General features: G+C 66.7%; 5 protein-coding genes across 8 annotated transcripts; 2 read left to right on the forward strand and 3 right to left on the reverse strand.

Moving 5' to 3' along the window:
* Positions 1 to 2,440: 2,440 nt before the first annotated feature.
* On the reverse strand, positions 2,441 to 9,754 carry GDF11 (growth differentiation factor 11). The gene is made up of 3 exons (XM_065043396.1): positions 9,243 to 9,754; positions 5,535 to 5,908; positions 2,441 to 4,871 (listed from the first exon to the last, which is right to left on the reverse strand). Exons 1-3 carry the CDS (start codon positions 9,592 to 9,594, stop codon positions 4,491 to 4,493), a joined length of 1,107 nt encoding a protein of 368 aa, XP_064899468.1. The 5' UTR covers positions 9,595 to 9,754; the 3' UTR covers positions 2,441 to 4,490.
* INPP1 (inositol polyphosphate-1-phosphatase) lies at positions 9,276 to 13,534 on the forward strand. Of its 3 annotated transcripts, none has more exons than XM_065043378.1 (6): positions 9,276 to 9,300; positions 11,570 to 11,780; positions 11,855 to 11,915; positions 11,994 to 12,194; positions 12,275 to 12,449; positions 12,572 to 13,534. In XM_065043378.1, exons 2-6 carry the CDS (start codon positions 11,577 to 11,579, stop codon positions 13,062 to 13,064), a joined length of 1,134 nt encoding a protein of 377 aa, XP_064899450.1. In that variant the 5' UTR covers positions 9,276 to 9,300; positions 11,570 to 11,576; the 3' UTR covers positions 13,065 to 13,534. The 3 variants fall into 3 exon arrangements, with proteins under 3 accessions (XP_064899450.1, XP_064899449.1, XP_064899451.1); XM_065043377.1 differs by lacking the exon at positions 9,276 to 9,300 and adding an exon at positions 10,068 to 11,025; XM_065043379.1 differs by lacking the exon at positions 9,276 to 9,300 and adding an exon at positions 10,977 to 11,111.
* A 61-nt stretch (positions 13,535 to 13,595) lies between these two features.
* Positions 13,596 to 16,549, forward strand: CD63 (CD63 molecule). The gene is made up of 8 exons (XM_065043405.1): positions 13,596 to 13,695; positions 13,833 to 13,906; positions 15,231 to 15,419; positions 15,502 to 15,576; positions 15,650 to 15,745; positions 15,842 to 15,985; positions 16,066 to 16,149; positions 16,280 to 16,549. The coding sequence occupies exons 2-8, from the start codon at positions 13,841 to 13,843 to the stop codon at positions 16,343 to 16,345; spliced, it is 720 nt and encodes a 239-aa protein (XP_064899477.1). The 5' UTR covers positions 13,596 to 13,695; positions 13,833 to 13,840; the 3' UTR covers positions 16,346 to 16,549.
* Positions 16,550 to 16,889: 340 nt separating this feature from the next.
* On the reverse strand, positions 16,890 to 19,832 carry RDH5 (retinol dehydrogenase 5). Of its 2 annotated transcripts, XM_065043398.1 has the most exons (5): positions 19,712 to 19,832; positions 18,431 to 18,752; positions 17,748 to 18,006; positions 17,510 to 17,673; positions 16,890 to 17,207 (listed from the first exon to the last, which is right to left on the reverse strand). In XM_065043398.1, the coding sequence occupies exons 2-5, from the start codon at positions 18,741 to 18,743 to the stop codon at positions 16,984 to 16,986; spliced, it is 960 nt and encodes a 319-aa protein (XP_064899470.1). In that variant the 5' UTR covers positions 18,744 to 18,752; positions 19,712 to 19,832; the 3' UTR covers positions 16,890 to 16,983. The 2 variants fall into 2 exon arrangements, with proteins under 2 accessions (XP_064899470.1, XP_064899469.1); XM_065043397.1 differs by lacking the exon at positions 19,712 to 19,832 and having other exon boundaries at positions 18,431 to 19,071.
* Positions 19,833 to 20,084: 252 nt separating this feature from the next.
* Positions 20,085 to 21,642, reverse strand: BLOC1S1 (biogenesis of lysosomal organelles complex 1 subunit 1). Its single transcript, XM_065043406.1, has 4 exons — positions 21,514 to 21,642; positions 21,192 to 21,264; positions 20,564 to 20,696; positions 20,085 to 20,358 (listed from the first exon to the last, which is right to left on the reverse strand). Exons 1-4 carry the CDS (start codon positions 21,572 to 21,574, stop codon positions 20,248 to 20,250), a joined length of 378 nt encoding a protein of 125 aa, XP_064899478.1. The 5' UTR covers positions 21,575 to 21,642; the 3' UTR covers positions 20,085 to 20,247.
* Between the last annotated feature and the right edge of the window lie 1,170 nt (positions 21,643 to 22,812).

Here is a 22,812-nt window from a genome sequence, read left to right on the forward strand (position 1 = left end):
GTTCAAATCCACAGGAAATCAGGAGACAAAACCGGAGTGATGGCCGAACCGTCCTCTCGCGTCCTTCCCTCCATAAGGGACACCGGGAACAGGGAGCACCTCGAGTCCTCCTTGTCACCCTGCGGCGCTTCGGGTTTTTCAGCGTAGCGGCAAAACCACATCCCTGCCACAGGACAGACGGCAAGTGGCAACCAAGCCATCCAGTCCCTGGGGGTCCATGTCCCCAGCGCTGGGCACGGCTGCAGTGCCGTCGTCACCGGTTCTGGGGTCGCCGTCACCGGTTCTGCTGGCTCCGGCGGGGCTCAGCCAAGCTCCTCGCCAACGCTTTAATTACTGCGGGCGTTTTGTGCAGCCAGGCCCGGGTTGCGCTGAGACTGTGGGTGGTCGCCTGGATGTCCCCAGCTTAATTTGTCCCCACCCCGGGTCTCCGAATTAGGTCACTGGTGGCGGAGGGGAGGGTCAGAGACGTGGGGTGCAGCTCCAGGGGGGACGTGACCAGAACAAAAGCAAACGCTTGTTCAGCTCTTGACAGCTCTTGACGTCGTTGGTTTGAAGCAAACAAACAAATCCCCCTCCCACCCCCCCGACTTCTGTTCCCCCCCGCCCCACCGAGAACACTGTCCCTCTCCCAGGACATTGTCCCCTGCTTCCCCCCAGGACGTGGTCCCCAAGGGAGGACATCAGCTCCGGGAGACAGCCAATGTCCCCAAAGCCGCTTTCAGAGCCATGTCCCTGCGTCTGGGCCCTGGGTCCCCCTGGGCAGTGACACCTCCCCACCCCCCCACCCCCCCCCCCCATCCCCTCCCTCTGTAATTAGCTGTGACATTCTCCGCATACCTGCAGCCCCTAATGAGGCTCCATAAAGGCTCCTCCTGCTCCCAGGGCCACTTGTTAAATCCCAGTTTTACAACTGGGAGCTGGACTGGGAGGAAATGGGGGGTGGGGGTCCCACCCGGGGGGTGGGGGGGACACTCGACTCCAGGCCGGTGGTCCCCTGTGGGGTGTCCCTGGTGTCCCAAATGTCCCCATCCCTGTCCCGTGTCCTCCGTCCCTACCATGGGGGCAACCCACTTGGGTTTTGGCTCCTGACGGGCACAATGAGAGCTGGGGGTGACAGACCCCCGGGGACCCAGCCCCATCCAGGAGCACAGCATCTCCCGTGTCTGTGATGGGGATGTCCCTCCCAGGGGGTCTGAGTGAATTGTGGGGGGTTTGTTCCCCTGGGCTGGTGCTTGAGATGTCAGGGGCTGGGGGGGGGGGGGGGGGGCAGGTTTTGGGGCATCAGGATGGATTTTGAGGTGTCAGGGCAGATTTTGGGGCAGATTTTGTCCCTTTGGCCGCTCGGCCAGCGCCAGAGCGTGGGAAGAATGAGAAGCATCAGGAAACGTTTCCTGAGTCGGATCTGGTGGCAGCTCCCGCAGGAAGGGTGGAGGGACGCATCGGGGACATGGGGGTCGAGCCCCGGCGGTGTGGTGACACGGGGACACAATCAACAACCACCTGATGGTGGTGACAGCCCTGAGCACAGGAACACGAACACCGCAGGACAACCCGAGTGGAGGTGACACAATAGCCACGGGTACTCCTGGAGCTTCTCCTGTCCCCTCTCCCTTCCCAAGCTGGATTTGTCTCCGCGTGCCCCCGCCCGGGTCCCCCTGTCACCGGTGCTGGCGATGTCACCGACAGGAGCTTCGTGACAAGGCCACGGTAATGAGGTGACCACACTGGGTCCCACCGTGGGGTCCAGACCCACTGACCCTTGTCCCATGTGTGTCCCTTCTGTCCCCAGCGGATCCCCTCTGTCCCCCAACGCTGCTGCAGCCTCCCTGCTGCCTGCAGATTTCGGGGATTTGGGGGATTTGGATCCTCCGGCACCTCAGGAGAAGCGTCTCGACTGCCCCATGGACACGGGGACAGCGTCATTGTCCTTGTCCCTTTAACCTCCCATAGCGCAAATGGGTCACAGGCTGCATTGCTCTGTCACTGCATGAGGGAACAGTCAGTGTCCCCAAGACCACCGATGTCACCGTGCAGCCTCCTCGTGGTGGCAATTGCGCTGGGGGTGACATCACAGGGGGTGTGGGGACATCCCAAGGAGACGTGGGGACCTCACGGGGGGACACGGGGACATCGCGGGGGGCCGTGGCACAGGCTGGAGCCGAAAGCTCGGAATTCTTTTGATTATTTCTTGGGGTTTTTTAAATATTTTTTTATTATTATTATTTATTTTAAATTTTTTTCTTTTTTTTCTGTTCAAGTGCTGTTTGGTCGTGTCCATCAACCCCCCTCCCCCCGACCAGACGTGGCCTTTTGGTCGCTGCACCCCCCCCACGTCCTTCCCGGGGCCCACCCTGAGCCCCCGCCCTGGCAGCCGTGTCCCCATCCCCCCCCCGACCCCGGACACCCCGAAACGACAGAACGAGGAACAAAACAACGAACAAACGGACAGAAAAATAATAAAAATAACCTAAAATACGTTACGCACAGGACTGACGGGCCGGGTAAATAATAATAATTAATAATACAATGATGGGGCTGTTCCCCCCTACCCGGGCACGGGACACTGTTCCCAGTGCCCAGGGCTGACTGGCTCCAGTGCTGCCCTGTCCCTCCCTCGGTGCCACCTGCTTGTCACAGCCGCCACGGAGGGCTGGGTGCTGGAGCCTCTGGGTGCTCTGGGGCTCCCCCAATGTTGGGGGCAGCTGGAAGCCCCACCCTGTGTCACATGGATGATGCCCATGGGGGAACAATGTCCCTGGAGAGATGGTCCCCGTGAGGTGACAGTGTCCAAGGCCAGGGGGAGCACTTGGGCACACGGTGACATCTGGGGGGGGCAGGTGGATCCCTGAGCCCAGAGTGGGATCCGTCCCCTTCCCAGTCCCTTCCCAGAGGTTTTGGCCTCTTTCCGGGGCAGTGGCTAAGTTGTCACCTCACAGGGTCCCAGGGGACGGTGCTTCTCCTCACAGTGGCTTTCATGGTGGAGCGGTGGCAGCCAGGGACAGACAAACCCTCATCACCCTCAGCGGCATTGCTGGGATCAGCCGGAGGCCACGGCGCCCCAAAAGGCACTGTCAGCAGGGAGGGGACACCAGGACCCCCGTGCCACCATGGCGGGGCCACCATTGCCAGGGCCACCAGGCAAATGGCATCAGTGCTGGTGGTGGGAGGGACCCCTGGCAGCCCTAAGTGCTTCAGTGGCCGGGGTGGCCACGATGTCACCCCGAGGTGGCCTTGTCCTTGCGAGCGCTTCGGGTCACACAGAGCCAGGGACAAGTGCTAAACATCCCAGGTGTCCCCAGCTCCACCGTCCCGGTTCCTGGCCGCCTGGTGCCGTCCCTAAGTGCTACAGGGAGTGGGGACGCACCGGCAGCCACCAGGTTGTTCCGCACGTGGCCCTGGTGCTGTTGCTGCGCGGTGTCACCAGCGCTGGACCTGGAACTGTCCGGCACCCAAGGGATAAGTGCTGGGTCTGCGGGGGCCACCCCGGGCCACCCCCTGGGGCCATCATGGCCACTGCTGCCACATCAGCATCTGCCTGGCGCCGGGGCCCGGTTGCGTCACTGGTGGAGGAGCCGGCGGGTGGTTGAACCCTTGGGAAACCGGGAGCTCGTTCCCACGCAAAAATCATCTGGAGGGGGAGGCAAATCTGCCGCCTCAGCAGAATCTGTCACCAAGCCAGAGCCAATTTTGGCCGGTGCTGCCTCTGGGTGACCCCAAAGCCACCAGCTTGTCCACATTCCGCTGCATGACCACCCCTGGGGGGAGTGTCACCGTCCTGCTGCGGCACTGGGGATGGGTGGCAGCTCTAGTCCCTGTGCCCAGGGACACTAGGAGATGCTGGCAGTGCCTGGAGGGGGCTCGGGGGACGTCCCCACTGTGGGGCTGTGGGCGCCGGTGACACGAAAGGAGGGGACTAAGGGGCGCTTGGGGACATCCCGCAGCAAAGCGTCGGCCAGTAGGGTGGTTAATAAATAAATAAATTAAAGAAGGGAGGCAGTTTCCTCCCGGGCTGGGTCTGCCGTCCTGGCTCCGGCAGCTGCTCAGGGACGACGGGGTCACCCGCCCTTGGGGTGTCACCTTGGCCGTGGGGTGGGCAGGGACGTCCCCGTCCCCGCTCCAGCAGCGTGGGGAGATGCTCGGCCGCCTGCTGTCACCACCGAGGTGGGAGAGGTGTCCAGTGAAGAGCTGCGGTGCTGCGCCGTGCCGGGGGGGTTACAGCGGTGACCGCGGTGACAGCACCAGGGGTCCCAGCCGCCCCCTCCCTTTCCCTTCTCCGTCCGGTTGCTTTATTGCACAATGCATGTTGAAGCGCGGGGTTGGTGCACAGGCTTTTCTTCTCTCTCTCTTTTTCCCAGACATCCAAAGGAATTTTACGCTTTGTATATCAAAAAAAAAAGGAAAAAAAATTTAAAAAGCAGTGGCAGAAAAGAGGCGTCTCTGGCGGAGGGGGGCGCGCACGGGGGAGCCGCACCGAGCCGGGCGCTCCTTTTTTAAGAGCATCCACATCTGTCAACCACCATCCCGGGGATTTTGCCGTAGATGATCTGCTGCTTGTCGTTGAAGTAGAGCATGTTGATGGGGGACATCTTGGTGGGGGTGCAGCAGGGCCCGGCCGAGCCGCGCGGGTTGGCCTGTTGCACCAGGTGGGTGTGCGGGTATTTCTGCATGAACATGTACTCGCATTGCCCCGAGCAGTAGTTGGCTTTGTAGCGCTTGGGGGCGATGATCCAGTCCCAGCCAAATGCCTCAAAGTCGACGGTCAGGGGGTAGCGGCAGCAGCGCGACTCGGTCGAGTGCTCGTCGCAGTCCAGCCCCAGGTTCCGCCGCGAGCGCTTGTTGTTCTCCAGCACCCGCAGCTCCATGAAGGGGTGCTGGGGCAGTAGAAAAAGGGGGGGTGAGACCCATGGACCAACCCACCACCCCACACGTTGAGCCACGGTCCCATCACCCCGCAATCACATTGTCCGGTCTCTATGGGTGCCACGCAGCTCCATGGAGCTGGCACCAGCTCCATGGGGGTGTCATCAGTTCCACCAGGGTGTCACCATCCCATGGGGGTGTCACCAGGCCCACCAGGGTGTCACCAGTTCCGTGGAGCTGTCACTGTCCCCACAAAGCTGTGACCAGCCCATGGAGCCGTCGCCAGCTCTGCAGATATGTGGTCAATCCCACGGAGCTGTGGCTGGTCCCATAGAGCTGTCATCATCCCCATGGAGCTGTCATCGTCCCCGTGGACCTGTCAGTGTCCCCACGCAGCTGTGACCAGCCCATGGAGCTGTCACTGTCCCCACAAAGCTACCACCAGCTCCATGGAGCCATCATCACCTTGGCAGGGCTGTGACCAGCCCCATGGAGCTGTCATCGTCCCCACGGAGCTCTCACCACCCCCACAAGCTGTCACCAGCCCCACGGAGCTGCCTCACCAACCCTGCCTATCCCTGTTGCCCCCCAGCTCCCCCACACCCATCCCACCACAACACTATCGCCTCTGCGCACCCCCAGCCCCCGAGGGACCCGAGGGGACAGCCACCCACCAGACCCTCGGCGCCGGGCCCCAGCGAGGTGACAGCCAGGTCGTTGCCATTGGGGTCAAAGGCATTGATCTCAATGCCCCAGTTGTTCTGCGGCTGCTTGAACCAGTTCTGCAGGACGTGCTTGAAGTCGATGCTCTGCCAGTGGCCCAGCCGCGAGTTGAGGTCGATCTTGAGCGAGCGGATGCGGATGTGACGGCTGCCCTCGTCCGTCACCGGCTTCAGCCGCAGGATCTGCAGGTAGACGGTGGAGGTGTGCTGCACCGGGCGCAGGTACACCCACAGCTGGGCCTTCACCACCTTGGTGAACATGACCTTGGGGCTGAAGTTGAAGAAGCAGCAATGGGGGTTGCCCTCGATCTGCACCACCGGGTCCGCTGCGGGAAGAAAGAGGCGTCAGGGTGATGGGGGGGTCCCTGGGAACCCCCTGCCCTGTGTGTCCCCCTCTCCCAGATCCTCCTCAGTCGTTAAGAGGTGAAGGTCGGGTCAGAGACCGCCCCAGCGGGTCATGGCCCCTCCATTGGCAATAAGGTCCCCAGCTGCCCCCTGACCCTGTGTCACAGGGGAGTCACGATCCCCTGCAGGGATCAAGGATGGTCGGGGGGGTCCCCACGGCACCTGCTCCAGGGCAGCCACTTCCCAACACATCCTGGGGTCAGAGCCACAGATGTGCCCGGTGGCAAAGTCCCAAGGTGGGTCCGTGGCACCAAAATTGGGGTACGGACACCACCAGGGTCCTCAGCCGGGTGGCATCTCATGGGACATTCATCCGTCCCCCCCTCCATCCCTCATCCTCCATCTCCCACCCTCCATCTCCCACCCTCCCCAGGCTTGTTTTTGTGGCACCCTCACCCCTCTACCAGCCACTCCTGCCACGGGTGACACTCTCAACTATGGCAAAACCACACGGTCACCTCCCGGGACGGTGCTGCCCACTCCAGTGCGGTGACACCCCCCAGCATCCCAAGCGCCCAGGGGGATGCGGGGGCTCCCCGGCCGCCCTCCCCCAGCCCCGCGGCAGCTCCTGGGCTCTGCCAACATCTGTGTCAAATTGAGTGGGGAATGTCCCCCGCCCCGTCCCCCCTGCTCCGCACCGGTCAGGTTTAATGGCCCCCAGCTGCAGCGCGGGGCCATTTGCTGCGCGCGAGGCCTCCCCGAACACATGGGGGTCACGACACCGGGGGCAGCCCCGCGAATGCCATCCCGCTCCCCCGCCGCGCCGCACATAAACCACGGTGACAGGGGCCGGAGCGGGGGGGACATGCGGGTGCACAAACCCCTCCCAGCAATTTGCTGCGCACAAGCCCCTGATTAAACCCACGTGTTCCTTTGGGACCCCCCCGGGGAACGGCCCCCCCCGCGCTGCCTGTCCCCGTGAAGCCACAAGGGCAGTTTGTGCCCCTTCCGCCGGGCTTTGTCACCTGTCACCAGTGGGACAGCGGCTGCCTCGAGGGGGTCCGGGTCCCTCCGCGGTCCTGGTGGCACACGGGGGTCCCAGGTGACTTTTGAAGACACAGGGACAGTTTGTCCCCAGCTCACTGTGGCGGCCAGAACAATGTGATGGGGTTGTTTTTGCAGGGTCTCTTAGAGGTGTCCCTCAAAGCCACCACTGAAGCCCCTCACCACAGTGCCAGCAGCACCAGTGTCACCAGTGACCCCGTCTCCACCCCGGGACTGGCATTCCAGGGGACAACACAGGGGACACTGTGGGGTGCGGGCACAGGGGGGCTGTGGCAGTGCCAGGATGCTCATCCCGTTGCTGTGGCAACAGGGGATAAAGGTGACGGGGACATCGGTCACAGCTGAGGATATGCTGGGCGGGGGGGGGTACCCTGAGCCCCCCGCTTTGTTCCACCGAGCCCAGATTTGGGGCCCCACCTCTGTCCCCTTAACCCCTCGCCTGCCGTGGGGGAACCGCAGCCCCCTCAGGTCCAGGTGTCCCTGCAGTGTCCCCGTGTACCTGCTCCCACTGACCTTGAACAGCTTCAGGTCCCCCCCCTGCCCCCCCGGCCCCCCCCAGCCCCTCATTAAGGTCCCTCTGGGTCGCGGGGGTCACGGGTAACCCCTAAATGGGTTTAGGACCCAATTAAACTTCCCGGGGGGCGGGGGGGGTGCTGGGGGTGGTGGCTTGAGATTAACGGGGCGGGGGGCAGCTGGGGAGAACCCGAGAGCTTTATGGCTCTGCCGCCTATAAAGCCCTTTCCCTCCTCCTGTTCAGGAACCATAAAACCCCACACAATTGGCACGGGGGGGGGGGGGGGGGGGGCGGGAATCATAATAATAACGGAGCGACTGCGGGCAGGACAGGCCGGACCCTGTGGCGCATCCAGCTGGAGGGCCGGGGCTGCGGGACCCCCAGAGTGGGACCAGGGGGGCCCGCGTGGCTGGAGGAGGGGTCTCCCTCTGGTATTTATTTTGGGGGCCCCCAAGCTGTTAAGGGGCGGGAGGGGGGCTGGGGGCAGCGAGCGTGAACGCGGCACAGGGAGGAAAACCCCAGCCTGTTGTCAATTTTATGGGTAATAAAATTTCAAAGCCACCCGAGTCTATTAATGCCTGGGAAGGAAATTCGTCGGGGGGCTGCAGGGGGGGCAGTGCCTCACACTTCCCTCCCTTCCGCTCGCCTTTAGCACCCAGCCCCCCCGGTCCTTGGGGTCCCATGGCGCGCCTCAGGGGTCCCACCGCCCCGTCCCACTGCTGGAGCAGGTGGAGCTGGGACAGACCAGGGGAAACTGAGGCACGGAGAGGTGGAGGGTAGAGCCCCCCCGCAGTCCCACGGCTAGGGGGATGGACAGAGACAGGTCACAGGGCAGCAGAGTCTCCAAGCGCATCCCCTCCCTGCTGGGGCCCGTGGGCTGGAGCTCTGCCATCACCCCACTGTCACCTTGCTGTCACCCTGCTGTCACTCTGCCGTCACCCCGCTGTCACCCTCAGCAGGAGGTGAGTGCTGGCACCCGCTGCCCAGCAGGGCCCTGGGGACCAGGAGGTCACTGTGTCACCTGACCCGTGTCCCCAGTCTGGTCCCAGTGCCAGTGCTCACACCAAGTGCCAGTCCCCGGTACCACGTCTCTGTCCCCAGCACCAGTGTCAGGGCTCAAGCTGGTGCCAGTGGCAGGTCCTGGGACCTGCTGCCAGTGCCCAGTTGTGCTACTCAACTGATTCCGGTGAGTCGGGCCCCAGTCCCCCGCGCCATGTCCCGGTCCCCAGCTCCAAGTGCTGGGTCCCAGTTCCCAGTTCTCCGCTGCCAGTTGCAGTCCCAGCTCCCAGTCCCCAGCTCCCAGTTGCAGTCCCGGGTCCCAGCTCCCAGTGCTCATTCCCAGTCCTGTTTCCCTGCTCCCAGTGCCCTGTACCAGTTGCCAGCCAGCCTGTCCCATCCCCATATCCCTGTGTCCCCATGTCCCCATGTCCCCGTGCTGCACGGTGCATTCCCCCGGGACCCTCACGAAGTCACCAGGGAGAGGGGGCTGACGGGGGCTGATGTGAACAGAGGGGAGTCCCAGGGGCGCCGGGGAGAACCGGAGGGAGCGGGGGGGGGAGCCGGGGGGAACCGGGGAGAACCGCGCATCCCCGGGGAGGGGGACAGGGAGGGCACGGGGGAGGAAGAGGAGCCGCGGAGGGACCCGGGAGAGGAACCGGCCGGGAGGGAGGGAGAGACGGGGAGGAGGGGGAGTCCGCCGGCGAAGTTTGCAGCGGCGGAACAAAGGCGGCACTGACTTTCCTGGGCCATGCTGATGACGGTCTCGGTGGTGGCGTGGTACTCGTCCTCCTCCAGGTACTCGTCGTGCTGCAGCGAGTCCCCCTGGAAGTCGTGGAGGTCCAGGAGCTGCTGGAGCGGCGGGGCCTTGGGCAGCAGCTGCTTCACCACCTCCCGGGTGATGTTGGGCGCTTCCTTCAGCCGCAGCTTGCTCAGGATCTGCGACTTGATGCTCTCCAGCCGCAGCTCCTTGCTGTGCCGCCGCCACAGGCACACGGGGCAAGCGGCGGGCTCGGAAACGGGGGATGGCGCTTCGACCGACCCCCCCGCCGCCACCACCAACGCCAACAAACACAGCAAGACCGGGGCCATACCGGGAAACCTTTCCCCGCCGGGCCGCCCCCCCGCCCCGCTTCCACCGCAACGCGCAAGGGGCGCGGAACGGGGGGGGAAGGCGGTAACGGCGGCGGGGGCGGGGAAGCGGGGGGCGGTGAGGGACCCGGGGGGGGGGCGGAGGGGGGGGGGGGAAGAAAAAAGCCGCGGTAGCGGCGGCCCCGGGGTTTTATACCCCAAGAGAAGTGTGTCGTCAGCGGCCTTGATTGGCTGCGGGCGCACAAAAGAGGTTCTGGCAGGGGCTTGTCACCAGCCGCCGCCGGCCCCCCGAGCACCGGGAGCGGCCCCGCCGCCACCGCGCGCTGCCCGGTTCGCTCCGGCACCCCCCGCACCGCCTCCGGTTATGGCGGGGGCGGCTCCGCGGGACCCAAGTCCCGGCAAGTGCGGCGGAGCGGGAAGGGCAGGGACGCCCTGACCCCGCCGCACTTGCCGGGACTTGGGTCCCGCCGCGACACCCCCGTAGACCGGGGATGCGCGTCCCGGTCCCTCCATCCCCCGGTGCCCTCCCGGGACGCCTCCGTATCTCTTTCCCATCTCCGGGTCCACGCACCAGCCCCGGTCCCCATCCCCTCCCGGGCCATGTCCTCTACTGCACCCCTGGTCCCCTCCCGGTCCCCATCCTCTCCCGGTCCGTGTCCTCACGGGCCCCCCCGCCCCGGCCCGTGCCGTGTCCCCCGCTCCCGGTGGCGGCTCCATCAGAACCATGGAGAGGGCAAGAGGGACGTGCGGCCGCGCCCGGGGCACCGGGGCTGCACCGGCCCCGCTCAGGGCCCCGGTCCCGGTGCGGCGAGAGGTGACGGGGATCCCGGCCCGGTGCGGGAAGGTGGTGGGGAGTCCCGGACCGGGGGGCTCCCGGTGTGGCAGGGCAGGGGGGTGCGGAGCCGTCCCGTTACCCCACCGGTGCGCGACGGGAGCGTGGAGCCAGCGCATTCCGCCAGGAGGCGTCGCGGCGCAGCTCCGGAGCGAGCGCGTCCACACCGGAGCCGGGAAAACCGGAGCGAGGCGCAGCGCAGGGACGAGGGCGCCACCGCGTGGCGCGGAAGCGGCACCGCCGCACCGTCAGCCCTGGGGGGCCTCGGGAGGTCCCGGAGCAGGGGGGGTGGCCCCGTCGAGTCCCGGTGCGGGGGTTTACCCGCCGAGGTGGCACCACCACGCTCCGGTGTCACCGACGCCCCGCGGAAGCCGCGGGGACGAGAAGCGAAAGCGGGAGGCGGTGCTCGGGCTCCCTACACCGGGTGTGTCCCCCCCTCTCTCCGGGATCCCTCGGACTCCTGGGTCCGCCTCGCACTCCAGGGTTCCCCCAGCACTCCGGGCTCCGGGGCCGAGGGGGTTAAGGCGGCGACGTGACGTGTCCCCTCCGGCCCCGCCCCACGGGCCGCCCCGCGCGAGCTGTCAGCGGCACCGGGCCCGGTAACGGCACCGCGGGGAGGGCGGGTCCCCGGCATCCGCCCGCCGGGGGGAGTGGAGACCCCTCCGTAGGGGGAGGGAGACCCGGGGTGAGCGTGCCACGGGTGGGGAGTCCCGGGGATGCCCCCACGTGGCGCGGCCCCGGGGACGGGCACGGGGTCGCCGGTGCCCCGGGGAATCACTGCGGGTGTCCCGTCCCCGGCGGGAGGGTGCGGGGCCCCATCACCTCACAGGTCTCGGGGGGGAGGCAGTCGGGATCTGTGTGTGTGTGTCCCCAGTCCTGGCTGCTTCCTCCTTCACGCGTGACAGGCCCCCCCACGCGGGAACCCCGCAGTGGGGCTGCGTCCTTGGCCACGTCCCCGCGTCCTCACATCCCCATACCCACGTCCTCACATCCACGTCCCCACTTCCAGGCGGGATAATTTTAGCTGGGTCTCCACCCCGGGGCTCTGCCCACACCCCGTAATTACGGGCATGGCCCTTGGGGCCACGCTGGGAGCGCGGAGGCGGCCGGTACCCCGCCCCCGAGCACCATGTCTCCCCCCAGCCCGGCCATGGCAGGGCTGCTGCAGGCGCTGGTGGGGGCCTCGGAGAAGGCGGGGACCATCGCCCGGCTGTGCCGCGCAGAGGAGCCGCTTTTCCAGCTGCTGGTGGCTGAAAAAAGCGGCACCGACAAGAACAGGAGGTTCCTGCGGGACTTCAAGACGCTGGCGGACGTCCTAATCCAGGAGGTCATCAAGCACGACCTGGGGAAGGAGGTAGGGGGCGGGGGGGTCCCCAGGGTGTCCCCATGTCTCCCTGCGCTGTGGCTGACCTGCCCTGTCCCCACCAGTTCCCCGAGCTGCAGGGCCACATCCATGGGGAGGAGTCAAATGAGTTCAAGAACAGGCAGGGTGAGTTCTGGGGGTGGGAACAGCAGAGCCGAGACCCCCATACACTGGGGGTCACAGCTGAGGCCGGGCTTCTGGCAGGGGACACGGTGGTGGTGCGGGTGTGCGACACGCCGGGTGACACTGCGGCCCTGCTACTCTCCGTGCTGGAGCCCGAGCGAGAGGCTGCCGAGCTGCTGGCAGCTGCCGTGCACCAGGATGTGACGCTTGGGGATGCAGAGCTGGCCAGCGTGGAGCTCAGCATCCCCCCCCAGGACCTGGCCATCTGGATAGACCCCATCGGTGAGGGGGTGCTGGGAGAGGGCACGTTGGGTATCCCCCCATCACTCACTGGACCCCAACAAATTCAACTGCACCCTTAGACTCCACCAATGAGTACATCGGGGGGCACGAGGACGTGGCCCCCATCGACGGTATCACCCCAGCGGGGCTGTGCTCGGCGCTAGTGCTCATTGGGGCCTACGACCGGCAGACGGGCTGTCCTGTGCTGGGCATCATCAATGAGCCCTTCTACCGTCGGGACCCCCTGACCCACAGGTACCGGCACACAGGGAGCACCGGAGTGGGGGGGGAGGCGCAGCCAGATCCTGGTCCCCAGATCTGGGGAGAGCCTGGGGACCCATTGGCAGCTCCCACACTCAGTGTCCCCACCCCTGCAGGTGGCAGGGGAGATACCACTGGGGCGTTGCATATGGGGACACGCAGCTGAGCTCTCTGAACCCCCCGCCGCCGCGCCCCACACCCTGCGTCGTGCTGAGCCGGGCGGAGGGGGGACCAGTGCGAGCGGCCCTGGGTCCCCTGTGCGGTGACCGCCTGTGCTTCGCCGCCGGTGCTGGCTACAAGATGCTGTGTGTCATCCTGGGGCTGGCGGATGCCTACGTCCTCTCCGAGGGCAGCACCTTCACCTGGGATGCCTGTGCCCCCCACGCCATCCTGCGTGCCCTGGGCGGGGGTGCGGTGGCCCTGGCGGGGGCCCTGCAGGCACGGAGGGCGGGGGACACCAGCCCTCCCCCTGAGCTGGTGTACAACCGCCCGGTGCAGGGGGCGGTAGGGGCCAAGCGCTGGGCAAACCAGGGGGGGCTCGTGGCCTACATGCACCCCCAGCACTTGGAGGCTGTGCTGGCCGCGCTGGCCACTGTGCCCGGGCTCTGAGCCACCGGTGGCTGGGACCTGGGGTGAGGGCATGGGGTGGCAGGGACCTAGGGGTGCAAGGGTGTGGGGAGACTGCGAACAGGGGGGGCTGGGATTGTGGGGGCAAGACATGGGCTGGCAGGGACCAGCAGACGCAGAATGTCCAGGACCCTGGGGTTCAGGGTATGGGGTGACAAGGACCTTGGGGTGCAGGGTATGGGGTGGTTGGGACAGGGTGGCAGGGATCAGGGTGGGCATGACTTCGGGGTGCAGGTTATAGGGTTACTGGGACCCTGGGGTACAGAGTATGGGTGACAAGGACCCCAGAGTGCAGGGTATGGGGTGACAAGTACATCGAGGGTGACAGGGACTGCGGGACAGCTGGGACGCCGGGGTGCAGGCTCCCGGGGTGCGGGACGGGCTGTCATCTCTGTGTCCCACGCACTCCCGGCGCGACACCCCCATGTCCCCCATTAAAGTGTCTCCCTCGCCCCGCGTGTCCGTGCGGCCCCGGGAGGGGGCGGGCGGGGCGGCGGCGGCGGGGCCGGGCCCGGGGCGGGCTCGGGGCGGGCCTGGGGCCGCCTGTTGACTCGTCCCGGCCCCATCACATGATCCCGGAGCGCACGGAGCGGGCGGTGGAGCAGCGGCGCCGGTGAGGCCCCGGGGCGGGGGAGCGGCGGCGCTGGGCGGCGAGCGCACCGGGAGCGGCACCGGGACGCCGGGGTTCGGGCGGGGGGAGCGGGAGCGGGCCCGGTGCCGGTTCCGATACCGAGACGGCGGCTCCCGCAGGACGGGCCATGGCGGTGGAGGGCGGGATGAAATGTGTGAAGTTCCTGGTTTTTATCTTCAACTTCATCTTCTGGGTGAGTGTGGGGCTGGGGGAGGTCGGAGGGGGAGCTGGGGCCGCCGGGGGGGGCCGGGGAGCAACCGGAGAGGGCTCTGGGACCGGCAGCCCAGGGCGAACGGGCTGTTCCTCGCCGGCCCCGCCGGGGACGAGCCCGCCCCAGTCCCGCGGCGGGCAGCCCCTCCGCCTCTGTGTTGTCCCCCCGCCGTGTTTTCCCCTCCGTCTGCTCCCGTTCCCCCATACATGCCTTGAACACCCCCCGGACCCTCCCGCAGGCCTTGAACTGGGGGTCATGGGGACGCGGGGGGGCTCCTGCTGCCTGGGGGTGCTGCAGAGGGTGCAGGGGGGCGAGGGGGAGAAGCCTGGCACCAGGCAGTGTTGTGGCTACACACCACTGTCAGTAGGTTCCAGGGTTAACAAGACTGGGCTGTGGCGAGGCCCTGAGGTCAGGGTGAGGACCCCATGGGTGGCCGTGTGTCCCCCCCTCCTGCGCCCCACAGCCGGGGTCACCCCATGGGGCAGGGCTCAGGTTTGGGGAAGTCGGGGGGTGAAGCAAGAGGCGCAAGGAGCCCAACGGTCTGTGTGGGTGTGGGGGACAGGGCGCGCGCGCCTTCCCGGTCATCATCCTGTCCCCCCCACGCAAGGAATGACTCGTCCCTGATCCTGCTGAGCTGAGTCACCCCCGGAGGGGCCGGGGGGGGACATGGCAGGGACACCGGTGCCAGCCCCCCCAGCTGGAGTGTTTGTGCAGCAGGCGGCTGGGCCGGGCTCTGTTTGCCCACACCCAGCGAGCAAACAGGGCCAGTGCACAGGGACGGTGCAGGGGGGTCCCCACTGCTGCGGGGAAACTGAGGCTGGGGGGAGGTGGGTCTCACCTGTGAGGGGGTGGGATGGACCCACTCCTGTCTCAGTACTGGGGAGGGGGGGCTGCCGGTGCCCGGGTGACCCATGAGACGGCCTATGCCTGGCCCACCCCCCACCAATTGGGCACCTTCCGATCTGCCCTCAGAGCCCGTTGCTGGGCGGGGGGGGCTGACGCCATGTCCCCCGCTCCGAGGCCTCTCTTCACGGCCAGAATTCCAGATGTCCTGAACTTCTCAGCATTCCTGCGGCCACCAGTTTGGCCACCCCTCACCACACCGGGGCGGGCGGGGGCAGGACCAGGGTCCCCCTCCTACCACCATGGGAACATCACTGTGGGGGGGCGAACCCCAGAAGATCCACCCCCGTCACCCCCAATTTGAGGCCGAACCCCCATGCTGCTCAGTCTCCATGAGGATGCTGAGCTGGGGGTGGCCCCCAGCGGGTAGGGGCTGCACCCCAATTCCCTGTGCCCCCCCCAGGTGTGCGGGGTGGCCCTGGTGGCCATCGGCATCTACGCGCAGCTGGCCCTGGATAAGGCACTGGCCGTCAGCAGCACCTCGGCCGCCGGCAGCCCGGTCGCCATCCTGGTGCTGGGCATCGTCATCTTCTTCATCTCTTTCTTCGGCTGCTGTGGCGCCTGGAAGGAGAGTTACTGCATGGTCACCACGGTCAGCACCCCCCCTCGCCATGATCCCCCCCCCCCACACACTTTAATCCTCCCACCCTGACCCCCACCACGTTCCCCCACAGTTCGCCGTCCTGCTCAGCATCATCTTCCTGGTGGAGGTCGCCGCTGCCATTGCTGGATACGTCTTCAAGGACAAGGTGGGGATGTGTGGGGAAGGGGTTCAGACCCACTTGGGTGCTACAGACCCCCCTGACCCCCCGGCCCCCCCAGGCGCGCTCGGTACTGGAGGAAGGGCTGTGGGACGCCATGCGCAAGTATGGGGAGGACCAGCCGGTGACGGAGGCAGTGGATGAGATCCAGAGGGATGTGAGTAACGGGGGGGCCCCATATCGCACTGGGCTGGGACAGTGGGGTTCACCCCCCCTGACCCCCTGGGGTGTGTGTGTCCCTGCCCCCCCGCAGTTCCAGTGCTGCGGAGCCAACAACTACACAGACTGGTCCAGCATCGAGAGGTTCAGGGCCAATGACACGGTGCCACGGTCCTGCTGCCGCAGCAATGCCACGTCCTGCAACGTCCACCCCACCCCTGAAACCGTCTACGAGAAGGTGAGACCCCCCCGTGTCCCCCCTGCCGTGGTCAGGGGGGGTTTGGCCCCCCCTGAGCCCCTCTACCCCCTGCCCCCCAGGGCTGCCTCCAAAAGATCGAAGCCTGGATGAAGAAGAACATCCTCATCGTGGCCGCTGTAGCGCTGGGCATCGCCTTCTTTGAGGTAGGACGAGGAGCTGCGATTCCTCCAGTGTGGGGCTGGGACACCCCCAATGTGGGGCTGGACCCCCGGGGGTGGGGGGGGAGGGGTGCTGTGCAGGGTGGAGGTCACACCCCATCCCCTGTTTTCCCAGATCCTGGGCATCATCTTCGCCTGCTGCCTGATGAAGGGCATCCGCAGCGGCTATGAGGTCATGTAGACCCCTGGCTCTCGCTGCCCCCACCCCGACTTGGGGGGCACCAGGGGCAGTTCCCCCTGCCAGCTTCTCGGGGCAGGGCCCCACGTGCCAAACCACTGCCGGGGGTGGGTCACTGCCATCGGAACCCTCCCCATGTGCCTGACAGGTGGGGGCTGGGGGTGTCCCCAACTTTGGAAATACAGTAAAAAGAAAAGCTTCTGTAGAGCTGTGTGTCCCCCTGGGCTGGGGGGTGGACGGAACAAGGGGTCCCATGGAGGTATGGGGCGTCCCGAGTGCCATGGCAATGCCACCAGCTGTCCCCAAACCCTGCGGGGACCTGGGATGAGCGCAGCAGGTGATGGTTTGCGTGGCACCGGTATGGGGGTGTTATTGGCAGTCCCGGGGGGTTCTTACAGCCCTGGGGCGGTCCAGCAGCCCTGGGCGGGGGGGCGGCAGCCCCTGGGGGAAACTGGCATCCCTCAGTGGGATCTGGGGGTCCCCATGTGCCCTGGCAATGCCACCGTCTCCAGACCCTGCGGGGACACAGGACCAGCACAGCAGGTGATGGTTTTCATGGCACGGGTGGTTTATTGGCAGCTTGAGGGTGGGTCCAGCACCCCGGGGGGGATCCAGCATCCCGGAGGGGGCACAGGGGGGGCCTAGCGGACGCGTTGGGCCGGCTTGGGCAGGATGATGGCCAGCGCCAGGTCCACCAGGCAGGCAGGTAGGTAGGACGCGGGCAGCCAAAGCAGTTTGGCGTCCCAGCCGGCGCTGTAGCGGGTGCGGGGGTGCCGCGCCCCCAGCGCGTGCTCCATGCAGCTCGTCACCTTGCACAGGTCCCCGTCGCAGATGAAGTTCATGATCAGCCGCTGCACCTTGAGGTCTGGGAGGGCAGGTGCAGGAAGGGAATGAGGGGGTCAGGCAGGGACAGGCAGCCAGTGGGCGGGGGAAACTGAGGCAGGGGGTGCCCCCACTCAGTACCTTGAGGTCTGGGGCGTTCAGGCTGGGAATTGGGGGGGTTCAGGCAGGGAATGGGGGGTCAGGCAGGGACAGGCAGCTGGCAGGTGGGGGAAACTGAGGCAGTGGGTGGGTGCCCCCACTCAGCACCTTCAGGTCTGGGAGGTGCAGGAAGGGAAGGGGGTCCAGGCACCCAGGGTAAACTGAGGCAGCACCGCCCCTGCTCACACTGCTGGAAGAACTCCTCGCCGTAGCTGCGCCGCGTCTCAGGGGGCAGGCGCTCCCAGAGCTGCCGCAGGGACCCCTCAATGCTCTCCAGGTTGGTCACGGCCGTCTTGAAGAACCCAGGCTCCACGATGCTGACCTTGACACCAAAGTGGTACATGTCCCTCCTGCGGGGTGACACCCGTCAGCGCCAGGGCTTGGGGGGGCTGTGGGTGGCTGGAGGTGGGGGTTCAGCACCCACCGCAGGCTGTCAGAAAAGGCCTCAATGCAATATTTGGAGATGCAGTAGCCACCACCATTGGCTGAGAGGCGACCGAGGACACTGGAGGTGTTGACCACGCGGCCACGCGCCCGCTTGAGCAGCGGCAGGAACGCCAGCGTCACCTCGATGACGCCGAAGGCATTGACAGCCATCACCCCCCGGTAGTCCTCGGGGGACATCCACTCCGTGGGGCCGATGGGGTTGGCGACCCCCGCATTGTTCACCAGCCCGAAGAGGCCTGAAGGCGACATGGGAGGTGGCCGCCGTCCCCTCTTGTGTGTCCCCGGTCCCCTCTTGTGTGTCCCTGGTCCCACCCAGGCCCCATCCTCCCCAGGTCCCATCCTGTCCCCCCACTTCCCCTGGGATGCCCCATCAACCCCTGGAACACCACATTTTCCACACCGCCAGCCACCCCCTGGGTCCTATCCTGACCCACTAGGACCACACATCCCGCTCCCCAGATCCCATCCTGTGCCACCTCCCCCCCTCCCCGGGACCCCACGGGGACCCGACATCCCCCTCCCCAGGTCCCCATGTCCCATTCCCAGGTCCCCTCCTGCCACCCCCTCCCCTTGGACCTCCCCCATCACCCCTTTGCTCCCCCCCCAGCCTGCCATGTCCCCTCCTCCCATCCCCCCACATCCCCTCCTGCCCCCCCTCACCTTTCTCCCCCACCTCCCCCTGCACCCACTCCACGGCCCGGCGGATGCTGTCGGGCCGGGTGACGTCGAGCAGGGTGGTGCGGAGGTGGCCGTGGCAGCCCCGCCGCAGCCCCTCGGCCCCCGCGGGGGTCAGGCAGGCGGCCAGCACCCGGTAGCCCCGTTGGGCCAGCCGGCGGGCCAGCAGGTGGCCAAAGCCGCTGTCGCAGCCCGTGATGAAGACGTGCTTGTCGGTCACCGTGGGGAGGCTCTGGCGGTCCCGCACCAGCCAGCCCAGCGCCCACACCAGTGCGGCCATTAAGATGTACAGCCACATGCTGGGGGCCTGAAGGGAGCAGGTACTTGGGTGGTTTGGGGGGTGAACCAGGCTCTTGGGGGAATCACCAGCCCCTCCCTGTGTAGGGGACCCCCCAAATACAGGACTCTATGGGGGTCAGAGCTCCCCCAATATCCTGCCCACCACCATGGGGGTCAGACCCCCCCAAGGTGGGAAAACAGGCAGGTTTGAGGATTGACTCCCGCCTTTGTCCCACATGGGTCTCGGAGCCGTGGGGGACACTGGGCAGGGGTCCCTGCCCCATGGTGGGGGGTAACACCCCACATCACCCCCCCCAGGGTGGGACCTTGTGCCCCCTGGTCCTGTTCCCCCTCCCACCGACCCCCCCGCACTGGGCAGGCACGGCTGTGCTGGGATTAACTGGGCGAGTGCGTCAGCACTTGGCTGGAACCCAGCGCGGCGGCACTGGGGGGGTCCCAGCTGCTGCTGCGCCCCTAGCTTAACTCTGTGTCCCTCCCCCCGGGCAGCGATAACCCTGCGCGCCCTCTGCCCCTGGCCCGCGTGCGGACACTACTGTCACCACCGTGTCTGGGACCCCCTATGTCCCTCCCGATAAGGAAGCCCACGGGGGGCGTGGCATATCACCCCCATCTCAGTGTTTTTTGGGGGTGTCAGGGCCCCCCTTTGCTCCCAGCAGTGCAGCTACAAACCTCCCGCTCCCTCCTGTGCAGGTGAGATGGGGGGATCCACACTGACCCCCCACACACACACAAAAAGGGGCAGCAGCCCCCACTTCTCCCCACCCTGGGGGGGCCATGTGGGGACACCCCAAAGTCCCCTGGTCCAGGACAGGAGCGGGACATGGGACAAACAGTCACCCCCTGCCCGAAGTGCACGAGACCCAACAAACTCATCTCACCGCACCCCAGTGGGGGCTGCTGCATCCCCCCAGTAGGCTGGGGGTACAGAGGGGCATCCCCCCCACCCCCAAAACCCTCCCCGGGTACCTTCACGGGGCAGAGGGTCCAGCGGCTGCGGCGGTGGAGGCTGAATGCGCCGGGGGGGCCGCGGCCACTCCTCCCCCTGCGCCGGGGCAGAGCCGCTGCCAAAGGTCACGCCTGGCCAAATCCTGGCGGGGGGGGGGCACAACCAGACGGAGGGGGGGTGTCCCTGGGACACCCCTCGCCTTGTTGGGGGTCCTTCATCATGGAGGAGCCCCTGATGGAGGGAAAGTTCTTCCCCCCCCAGGGCACGCAGAGCCCCCCTTACCCCCTCCCCAGGGAGCTGGGGGGGCTGAACTTCCCCCCCCAGGGGGATTAGAGCCCTCCCAGCCCAGAACGGTCCCTTTGTCCGGGAGAAAAAGGGGCCTCAGAGCCGGGGTAAGCGCTAAAGAGGCTTAGGGGGGGCAGCCCAGGGGGCCCCCGCTTTGCACAGCCGCTTTATTCTGCTTTATTCGGCTTTATTCTGCCCCCTCCCCAGCACCGGGGCAGGGCGTCCTGAGGGGCCAGGAGCTGCTGTGGCCATGGGGGGGTCCGGGGAGGTCTCAGGAGCAGGAGGGCTGGAGCTGCCCCTTGTAGACGTACTCCAGGGCAGTGGCGATGGTCCGCATGTCCATCTCAATACTGCGCGCCCAGTTCTCCACGTCACCGATCTCCTGCCAGGACGGGGGGGTTGTCAGCAGGATTTTGAGGCGGGGGGTCCCACCTCCCTACCCACTCCTCTCCAGCACCCCATGGGTGTCTGGGACACGCTGGGTACCCACGGGGCTGCTTCTCTGCGTGTCCCAGAGGGAAATTGCAGCCAGGGATGCGGGGGGCCCCCCTGCCGGTGGTTGTTGGGGGGGCACACGGGACCCCCACCTTGAGCGCCTGGTTGAAGTTCTCCACCATGGTGATCCACTGCCCTGTCTGCTTGGCAAACTGCGCCGCCTGCACCTGCAGCGTCTTCACCTCCTGGTCCAGTTTCCGCTGGTTCACGTAGGCCTGGGCCACCCTGGGCGGGGGAACACACGGGGGGCACACGGGGGGCACACACGGGGGGCACACACGGGGGGAACACACGGGGGGCACACGGGGCGCACACACGGGGGGCACACGGGGGGCACAAGGGAACACAAAGGGGGGTGGGGTCCCACCCTAATGGCTCCAGGGTGGGGGGGTTGTGGGGGGGAGAGGGGCCCAAGAAGTTCGGGGGGGCCCAGGCTGGGGTTTTACAGGGAAAAGGGTCCCTGGACGGGGTTTCGGGGGGGTCCTGTTTGGGGTTGCGGGGAAGGGGCAGCAGGGCTTGCGGGGGGCGGGGGTGCCCGTCACTGGGGCTGGGGAGGCGGTTCAGAGGGTGTCCAGCCGGAGGGGCTCCCTGGAGGGGTTTGGGGGCGGTCCCCCAGCTAGGAGGTTTTGGGGGAAGGGGCCTGTGGGTTCTGGGGGGTCCGGAGGGGTCTGGGGGGGCCTCGGAAGGGGAGCTGGGGTGTTTTGGGGGTCCGGGCCTCACCCCACGTTGAGGTGATCGACCAGGGCCTCGGTGAGGCGGGTGGCGGCCGCGATCGCCTCCCTGCGCCGCCGCTCTGCGCGGGGGGGACACGGCCGTGAGGGGCCGGCGGGACCCCCCAAACCGGCCAGCGGGGCGCTGCGTGACGTCAGCGTGTGGGACGGTGACATCACACTCCACCTCGCCACCACGCCGCGACTGTCCCCCCCAACTTCCGCCTTGGCGGACAGCGCCACTGACCAATGAAAAGCGCGCCCGCGCTGAGTGGCAGCTCCTGCCGCCAATGGGAGGGCCGGTTGCCATGGGGACGGGGGGGCGGGCTCACCCTGCAGCTCCCGCCGCTCGCTCTGTCGGGCCTGGTGCTCCTTCAGCAGCCGGGACAGCATGGCGGCACGTGACCGCCGCGTGACCGCCCCTCCCTCGCCACGTGACCGCGCCGTGTGACTCGCCCCGCCTCCCGGTGCCTATAGGGGCTATAAGGGGCCATAACAAGTGGGCTGTAGGGGCTGAGCTGGCGGGTACAGGCACGCGAGTGGTCTGCAGGGGCTGAGCTGGCGGCCCCGGGTGACTCTGGGGGCCCGGGTAGGGCTCTATAGGTGTCTATAAGAGCCTGGGTGAGCGCTATAGGTGTCAGGGGGCCATAGGGGCCAGGCTAGGTGGGCTGTAAGGTCCCACTGGGGGCCGTAGGGGCTGAGCTAGTGGCCCTGGGCGACCTCCTCAGGCTCGGGTAGAGGTCTGTAGGGGCTTGTGTGGGGGCTATAGGGTCCGTGGGTCTGGGGTGCGCTGCCAGGTCGCGGGTGGCAGGAGCACCAAATTCATCCCATCGGTTCGTCCGTCCCAACCCGATTCTCCGCACAGACCCTGCGAAGGTCCCTTTGTCGCCACCTGGGCCCCCGGAGGAGCTTCGGCTGTGGCTCCGGCGCCTGAACCGAGCCCAGAACCAAACAAAACGGGTGGCGGTGGCCCCCGGTCCCGCTCGCTGGCGCGAACAAGCCGTGCCCGGGCGGAGGGGCTGCTGTCGGTGTTCCCATCGCTAGCTAATGAGTGCGCCAGGCTAACGAGGGCGGGGGCGGGGCCGGGGGGGGCAGCTGCCATTTTTTGGGTGTGTTTGAGGGCTTTTTGGTGCTCGCAGGGACGAGCGCCGCTCCCAAAATCCCAGTTCCTGCCCTTCCTTCAGCTGGAATGAAGCTGCTTCCCGGCTGGGGAGCTCTGGGGTGACCCCGTGCGGGGCGGGGTCGCAGGGTGTGGATGGTGGGAGCAAAGAGAATTCGCCCAACAAGGAGTTTTCAGCTCCAGAGCCCCCCATTTCCCACCCCCCCATTAAAACCCTTCATAGGTCGTGCCGGGGGGAGAAGAGCGCTCCCTGTGCTGAACCTGATCGGATTTCCTGGGTTCCCCTCTGCCGAGGGCAGCACCAGGCCCCCAAATTCTGAGTTTACTTTTAGGCAAACCACCTTTTTTTCTCTTCATCCCACTGCTGTGCTCTCCCTTGGGGGATGTGATGGAGCTGGGGGGGGCCGGAGGCTGAGCCCGCCCCCCCGCCCCGCTCTGGAGACCTGGCCCCGTGTCTGTCACTTGGCCCTTTCCCACGTGGGGATTTTGGGCTGAGAAAGAGGGCAAAAGG

Source organism: Columba livia, chromosome 29 (genome assembly GCF_036013475.1).
Source record: "Columba livia isolate bColLiv1 breed racing homer chromosome 29, bColLiv1.pat.W.v2, whole genome shotgun sequence".
NCBI classification, from domain to species: Eukaryota; Metazoa; Chordata; class Aves; order Columbiformes; family Columbidae; genus Columba; species Columba livia.